Source organism: Eretmochelys imbricata, chromosome 14, assembly GCF_965152235.1.
Source record: "Eretmochelys imbricata isolate rEreImb1 chromosome 14, rEreImb1.hap1, whole genome shotgun sequence".
Taxonomy (NCBI): Eukaryota; Metazoa; Chordata; order Testudines; family Cheloniidae; genus Eretmochelys; species Eretmochelys imbricata.
The window spans coordinates 2,131,813-2,139,789 of NC_135585.1; the positions used below are offsets into that span (position 1 = coordinate 2,131,813).

At 60.3% G+C, this 7,977-nt stretch overlaps 1 protein-coding gene across 2 annotated transcripts; it reads right to left on the bottom strand.

Annotated features, from left to right (window-relative positions):
* Positions 1–1,912: 1,912 nt before the first annotated feature.
* On the bottom strand, positions 1,913–7,941 carry SGSH (N-sulfoglucosamine sulfohydrolase). 2 transcript variants are annotated; one of them, XM_077834062.1, is made up of 9 exons: positions 7,820–7,941; positions 6,654–6,814; positions 6,175–6,280; positions 5,162–5,312; positions 4,553–4,709; positions 4,166–4,247; positions 3,772–3,975; positions 2,606–2,942; positions 1,913–2,030 (listed from the first exon to the last, which is right to left on the bottom strand). In XM_077834062.1, the coding sequence occupies exons 1-9, from the start codon at positions 7,908–7,910 to the stop codon at positions 1,952–1,954; spliced, it is 1,368 nt and encodes a 455-aa protein (XP_077690188.1). In that variant the 5' UTR covers positions 7,911–7,941; the 3' UTR covers positions 1,913–1,951. The 2 variants fall into 2 exon arrangements, with proteins under 2 accessions (XP_077690188.1, XP_077690186.1); XM_077834060.1 differs by having other exon boundaries at positions 1,913–2,942.
* Between the last annotated feature and the right edge of the window lie 36 nt (positions 7,942–7,977).

Consider the following 7,977-nt stretch of genomic DNA (forward strand, 5'->3'; position numbering starts at 1 on the left):
CGTGCAAGCCCTGCACGCTGCGGGGATGTATCCCATCCTCCTCCTCGTCGCCATCAGCGAGAAGAACGCCAAGAAGCTAAGTACGTACTAGCACTCTGGGCGGAGATGGGGCCCCGGGCCCCCAAGGGCAAACGGCTCCTGCTTCCTGGAGGCTGCTGGAGCTCTGGGGAACGAGGACCTGGGCCTACCCTCCCCTGGGTGCCTTGTGCGACTGCTGCAGCAGTTGAATCTCTGCGTGTACCCAGTGGAGGGGATGTGAATGAGTCACAGGGTCGCCCCCACCCCGTGGTTGGCTGCACTAGTGATTTATGTAAAGGCATTCTAATAGCACCCAGCAGCCTGGCAGGGGTGAGCCCTTCCCCATTGCATTGCTGAGGGTATGTCTGTGCCCACCCCGGGGCCTAGAATCAACCCTGTGACCCCTACAGCCCCATTTCTCGGGGGGACCCCAGGCACTTCCCCAGGTCAGGCATCATCCAAGCTGAGCGCGGGAGGTAAAATGCTCAAGCTCAGGTGGTTCATCAGTGCCCGAGCTGGGACTAGAACCCAGGAGTCCGGGCTCCCAGCTGCCCACTACTGTCAAGGGTATTGTGCAGTCACTAAGCCATGCTTCCCAGCAGGAGGCAGGCCTTGACCCCAGGAGTCCTGACTCCAGCCCCTGCTCTAGCCGCTGGACAAACCACAAAATCCTGGCTCTAAAGTCACTGAGCGTTTTTCAAACACTGCCTCTTCGCTCGCTAGCCAGCTTTCTGCTGGTCACAGGGCTCGGGGCATCCCCCGCCGGCATCTCCCGCCAGCCCCGTGTCAGGAAGGCACTTTGCCTCGGAGCGACAGAGGAGCAGCTTCTGGACGGTGTGCGGAGGGAGGAGGCCCCGCTGGAGGAAGTGCCCTGCCTGTACGGCACCATCGCCTCCGCCACCAGGCGCGACCTGCATGCGCTGGTCAGCGCCGTGCGAGCAGCCGTCGCCGACGAGCAGAAGATTGTGTGGATAGAACAGATCTTCACGGATCTCCCTGGACACAGGGTGGGGCGGAGGGGAACAGTCACCCTGGCAACTCTGCAAATGTCACCTATTTAAACCAAGAGTTTTTGGTTTGGGGTGTGGGGAGGGGGAGGTTTGAAAGACCCTCTTACCTAAAGGGCTAATAGACTTTGCAGCGCTGGGTGAGCCTCCTGCCTGCCCAGCTGGCCTCTGCCCCGTTGGCAGAGAAACACAGTAACTCTAGTTAGAGAGAGGGGCTGGTTTTAATGCCACCCCTCTGTCATCGTGTGAAAGGGCAGCTAGGGGTGAGCCGGGGCTGCCTTTGAACAGTGTCTCTGGTGCCAGGGCGGGTCCCCGGGGTGGGCAGGGCACCTGTGCCTGGGCCACCTGTTCTCCTAGCCTGGCACTAGCTGCTCAGAAGTGCAGTTGCCAGCCTGCCTGCACAGGGAGGGAGCAGCAACTCTTGTAGGCCTTGCCATGTGCCCTGCCACGCAGGCTCCTCCCTGCCCGGAGCTGCCCCCACTGTACTGGGTACCCCAGCTCCCTCTGGATCTCTGCGCACCCCACTCCGAGCCCTGTGGATAGCCGGTATCCAGGCCTGAACAGGGTGTGCTTGTTCCAGGGACTGTAAATTCTGTACATTTTGCTAAATTAAATCTTCTTGTTACTGACAGTCACTGTGTGTTCAGACCCCTCCTGGCCCTCCCTGATGCGGTGACACCAAATCCAACGTACCGGCCCTATGGAGAGTGGGCTCTCTCAGCTCCTCCCTGGCTAGTTGGAGACTGCCTGGCAAGTGGGACAAAAGCCCCAATGTGGGGAGCTCCCAACAGCACGAGTCCCCATCTCTGGCTGCAGGAGGTGCTGTTGGAGCCACCGCAGGAAGAGCTACAGCGAGAAGTGCCTTCAGCAGGAGATGGGCACAGAGGTTAGCTTGTGCGTAAGCCGAGGACGTTCTCCCGGCGACTTTATTGAGACCATGTATTTGACAGCTTTCTGGTTGGCTGCAGTCCAGCGCTGCCTGGTGCCGGGTGCAAAGACACCGCACTGGAGGAGGAAAATGTCCGTTTGAGCTTCAGGGGCAGATGCTGTTTTGACACACACAGCACACGCCAGTTGTGTGAATGGGGGAGTGGGACCAGCCCATCTCTGGTTGCTGCCCCGCCCTGTGCTAGATGGAGGGCGAAGGGAGCTCTGGAGTGGCTGTGGGATCGCTCTGCGGACCCTGGAGCCTGGGGGCTGCACGTTTAGGCACTTGATGTCTCATCTGGCAGACGAGCTAGCTGTTCCCTGGGGGTTCTGGGGCTGCATCAGGATTTGGGGAGGAGCCGAGGGCCAAGCAGGACCTGGGGCTGGGCTGGTGTAAGGAATGCAGACTCCAGCAAGGTGAGGTGGTGACTCACAATTCATTGTAAAGTGGCTGGCACTGGGGGCTCAGTTTTTCTTCTAAGACGCCATCTGGGGCACACACCCAAGGGTCGTTAGTGTCCCACTGCCACTTCAACAGATAGGCTTTGAGCAGCTCCAAGACCCCGGCGTACCGGGAGTCGGAGGCCAGATTCCGGCTCTCGGTGGGATCGCTGCTCCGGTCAAACAGCTCCCAGCGCTCCCTGTAATAGTACCGGTGTAGGGTCTTGGTCCAGTGGGTCGGCTGCCTGGCTCTGGTCCGGTTGAGCAGATCCTGGAAGGTTGCCGAGAGATAGAAGTCCTGGTCGATAGGGAAAGGCATCCGGAAGTTGAGGTTATGGATCAGGCGGAACTGCTGGTGCTGGATAGCCCGCATGGGGTAGTACATGGTGACCTCGTGGTGGCTCTGGCTGCTGAAGGCCGTGACCCAGGGCGGCTCTGACAGCAGGGCTGGCAGGAGCGATTTCCCGGTGAGCTGGACTGTCTTGGTGCCAAAGATGCTGTAGCTGGGATAGGGGATGGCGAACCAGTCCAAGATGGTGGGCGTGAGATCTGGAGAGGGGAAAAGTGGGCGACGTCCACAACTGGCAAGTGGAGTGGGGCAGAACAACCACTGAAAAGAGACTCAGTCCCCGAGACCAGAGGGGGCAGAACCCAGTTGGAGGATGGAGGCCGAGGATGGAGGGAATTGCAGCTGGGGCCTGCGGGAGTGAGGGGGGGCTCCCTGCCATTCTGGTGGAGCCACCAGGGAGAGTCAGTCACCGGCATGAGCCGCTGGAGGACAGGGCTCCTGGGCCTCTCTCACTGCCCCTTTCGTCTCTTTCCACTCCCACCCTCACTCTTTTGCTCGGCTCCTCTTGTGGGGGAACAGCCTCCTGCTTCCTGACCCAACGCCCTTTTCTCCTTCACACCCACTTCCTCCAGGCATCCCTCCCGCACTGATCCGCCCACCTTGCTGCAGCCCTGAGCCGTTGTCCCCTGTTGGCTTGTGAGCCCTCTGGAGCTGGGGCCGGCCCTGTACATCCATGGGGTCACCCACCTATCCCACAGTCCCCTCTCCCTGGGGGCGGGGCACCTTCATGCTCTCAAACTCCATCCTCCTCTTTCCGGCACCAGACTCGTTCCTGTGGACTGGGGATTACACGGCTCTCTCTCTTTGGGAAAGACAAGCAAATCCATCCAGCGGGGAGAGAGTTGTCTTTTGGGCTGAGGAGCCAGGGCTTCACCCCCAGCCATGCCCGTGGTGTGAGCATAGGCGGGGGGATGACAACCCATGATTTGGCATCGCTCTACTCAGCACTCTATGGGGGGGCCCCCAACCCAACTCCCCTAATGACCCCTGCCTCGGCCTAGGCCCCAGAGGGAAAGTGACCACTCTTACCCAACAGGCTGGCATAAGCCTGGCTGACCTGCCCCCAGCGCTCAGTGTGTTCGGGGGAGGAGACCAGCATGGGCTCCGCAGTGCCTGACCAGTACAGGTTGGTCCTGCCGCTGGGGAAGGGGATGCCGTTGTCGGAGGTGTAAATCACCAGCGTGGAGTTGTGCAAGCCGGTGCTGCGCAGCTCCTCCAGGACCAGCCCGATCCCTGCGTGCAGAGAGAAGAGCAGAGCTGTGCGGCTGCTGGGGGGCACCTGAACGTTCACCCAGCAGGAGGGCTGCCTCCATCCCAGCCCCCCACCCCAGCTGAGGATGGATTTTCTCCCCGCACCCAGCAAGACCCTGCGCTGGGGGCTCAGGCCCCCACGTCCTGCTGCCCGACCCCAGCTGGTACTTGCCTTGGTCCATGCGCCCGATTGTTGTGTACTGGGCGGCCAGGTCAGCGCGAGCGGCTGGGGTGTCTGGAACGAAGTACGGGAGCTGCGGGGGGAGGAAAAGCAGCAACTGCTCAGCGCTGGAGGCTCCAAGAGCCGTGGGGGTGGGAGACAGGAGGCGTCAGAGCTGAACTGAGGACAGAGCCCCTGCCAGTGACTGTGGCTCCATCTCTGTGCTCAGGGCTGCTCCCCTCCTAACCCCACTCACCCCCTGGAACACCTTGCAGGGTGGAAGGGCCAGGGTCACCCCGAGACACCCCACAGCTTTGCCTGCAGGAGCCTTCTTCCCCGCTCTGCTGCCCAGCTCTGGCCTGGAGCGTGGGGAGCTGGTTCCCAACAGACCTGTCCTACCTGCACGTGCTCTGGGCTGTACGACTGGGGCTTCCAGTCGGGGATCCAGCCCATGCCGCTCTCGCCATTGCCAAACTTCTCACAGAAGGCCCCGTACTGGGGCTGGGAGTGGCCGCAGCGATGGGGATCATGGAAGGCGATGTACAGGAAGAACGGCCTGGAAATCCCGAGAGGAGAGCTTGTGACTGCAGTGCTTGGGAGAGGCTGACAGCCCGGGCTGAGCAGGAAAGGGTTGCTCAAGCATGGCCTGATGCCTCCCACAGACCCCAATCCTAACCTTAGCCCTGGCCCACCATCCTGACCTGCCACTAGCTCACGGCAAACAATGGGCTCCAACCAAAGCCTGGGGCTACCTGCAGAGAGAAACGTCAGCTCATTTCACTTGAGATGAATTGGGACTTGAAGACAAGCCTTCAGAGCTGCAAAGCTGGTTCCCATAGAGCCTCTGAGGGTCCCCCAGGAGAGCTGGTAACCCGATGGAAGGTGCTGACGGCTACATCTCCCTGTAACTCAGGCACGGGGGTACTCTGTGCATCAGGATGAGGGTGCTAGGAGGCAAGGTTGCTCAGTCCCAGAGAGAATCCTGCGGCGGGGTGTGCAGGGCCTCACCTCTTATCCTGGCTCTGCAGGAATTTCCGGACAAGCAGTTTGATCCGGGTGATGTTTCTGCCCACCTGCAGCACAGAGCTGTTCTCCTCAGTGTACGCGAAATCAAAGGGATACACCGTCTCTGGCCCAACATGCTTCTTCCCAATTATCCCTGCAGGAGAAAGAGCCCCAGCAGGTCAGGAGCAAGCATGTGAGCAGGCAGTTAGAACAGAGGATGCTGCTTCGGTCTTTCCATGCTCCCCCGGGGCACGGTCAGGAACTGCCCTGCTCTGATGCTTGGGGCAGCAGGGAAACACTGGCTTGCACAACCAAACCTGGCCTATAGATGCCTGACACAGAAGTGAAAGTGACTAGTCTGGGCAGAAATGCAGAGTCAGTGCCCCAACTGGGGGGTGGGAGCAGGGTCGATAAAAATTGACGAATAAAAAAAAAGAGAAATTTTTAAATTAAAATTGGATTTTTAAAATTTAAATTAAATCCAGGTTTAATTTAAAAAACAGACCTATTTAAAATTAAATTGATATTGACAATCTATGTTAAGGCCTAAACTTATTGTCTATTAAAATAATGTAAATTAAATTTAAAAAGTAATATTTAGCAATTCATGTTTGCATCCTTCTGGTTAGCAAAACGAAGCACCAAACGTAGCACAAAGGCTGCACAGTTAGCTGCAAATTGACGTTTGAATGGTTACCAACCAATGAAAATCAACCTTTCTTTAGGAAAATGAGAGGAGGACAAAGGCAAAGCAAGGTTAAAATTGTGATTTAAATCGAGGTTTCCTGCTTGCTGATTTAAATCATGACTAAATCAGTGATGTCAATCCCTTTGATTTAAATAGCGTGTGTGCGTGTCTCTTAACGAAACCTGTGTCGTGGGGCAGTATCTTGGCACACGGTTAACTGCCCAGCTCTCACAAGAGAGGGGTTCAGTGAGATCAGCGTGGGAAGGGAAGGGGAATGGCTTTACACACGCTTCCCCTCCCCTCTCTTCCCAGCACCCTGGCTGTTTACCTGTCCGGATATGTGCCTGGCTGAGCAGCAGGGGAAGACTCTGCACCTTGTCAAAAGAGTTGAAATGGTGCACGTCCTGGTGCAGCCCATACATCCCATTTTGGTGCTGCAAAACAGAGACCAACAATGAGACAAATTGGCCAGAAACGCACGTCCCTGCACCGGCCGCCCTGCAGAGCCAGACCACGTCCGTCTTCAGGTGCCACGGGCAGAGCACATGCTACCATGGAGGCACCAGACATGGGGACTGGGCAATAGGCCATCAAGGGAAAGTGGGGGAAGACCCATCGCTTAAGCCATGGACAAAGCCCCAGAGCAGGGAGTGTAAGGAACGATCCTTGATGGGCCTAGGGAAGGACCAGCTGAGCTAAGCTGCTGGATGCCTTACAAATGCGGATGGCCAGTGGCCTCTCCTGAGCGCTAGGAGGGGCCCAGCAAGTGCCTGAGGCAGCAGAGCCAGCGGCTCGGGAAGGCCCTACCTGGGGTAAGCCGGTCAGGATGCTGGCCCTGCTGGGGGAGCAGCTGCTGACGGAGGTGAAGGCGTTCCGGAAGATGAGGCTGCGCCTGGCCAAGGCGTCCAGGTTGGGGGTGTTGATGGCGGAGTTGTTGTACACGCCGCTCTCAAAGCCGCCATCGTCCGCTGTGGCCCAGGGAGAAGCAGGACAGGCTGTGAGCTCAGGGACCATGTGGGGAGGCCTAACTGTAGGGGCTCTGATGCCCCAGGGGCTCTGTAACAGGCACTAGAAGAGGGGGGGTATTTGTCCCCGCGGCTGGTCCACAGGAGAGGTTAATGAGTCAGCTACAGGTGCCAGCGGGGAGACTGTCCTCTAGCTCACAGGGCTGATGCTCATGCGTCTGTTCTGCGAGCCTGAGTTCAAATCCTGCCATGGGCCCTGCAGTGTCCAGTTGTAGGGAACCAGGCGGCAGAGCCCCACACTGCACTCAGCTCCCGCTGCTCAGGCAGTTCCTGTCCCAGGGGCTGCAGCGGGGACCCTGCAGTTAGTCAGAGCAGTGACTCCAGAATCCCCTCCTTGCAGCTGCTCCCATGGGTGTGAGTCACCGCTAATGATTTCATGGCCACTAGGAGCTTCTCTAAGGGGCTCCCCATGGTCTGGCTGCCTGTGTCCAGGTGCCAGGGGAGTCTGGTCTAGGGGCTGGTTGCTGTTCTCAGGGTCTGGGTGCCAGGTGCCCGTGCCCAGTCCAGGAGCCATCCCTAGGGCCTGGATGCCAGTGGGCCCGGTCCAGGGGCTGGCCCCGCTCCCCAGGGGCCAGGGCGCCCGGTCATGGGGCTGGCCCCGCTCCCCAGGGGCCAGGGTGCCCGGTCATGGGGCCAGGGTGCCCGGTCCAGGGGCCAGGGTGCCCGGTCCAGGGGCTGGCCCCGCTCCCCAGGGGCCAGGGCGCCGGGTCATGGGACTGGCCCCGCTCCCCAGGGGCCAGGGTGTCCGGTCCAGGGGCTGACCCGTTCCCCAGGGGCCAGGGTGTCCGGTCATGGGGCTGACCCGTTCCCCAGGGGCCAGGGTGTCCGGTCCGGGGGCTGGCCCCGCTCCCCAGGGGCCAGGGCGTCCGGTCCGGGGGCTGACCCGTGGCGCAGGGTGCCCGGTCCGGGGGCTGGCCCCGCTCCCCGCGCCCCCCGGGCCGCACTCACCCACGATGAGCAGCACGTGGCGGGCTCGGCCCCGGCCCCGGCCCCGGCCCAGCGCCAGGGCGAGCAGCAGCAGCGCCCAGCGCAGGCCCATGGCGACCTGCAGCCCGGGCCCCTCCCGCCGGCCCGGCCGCCAGCCGGGGAGACCGCCCCACGCCGGC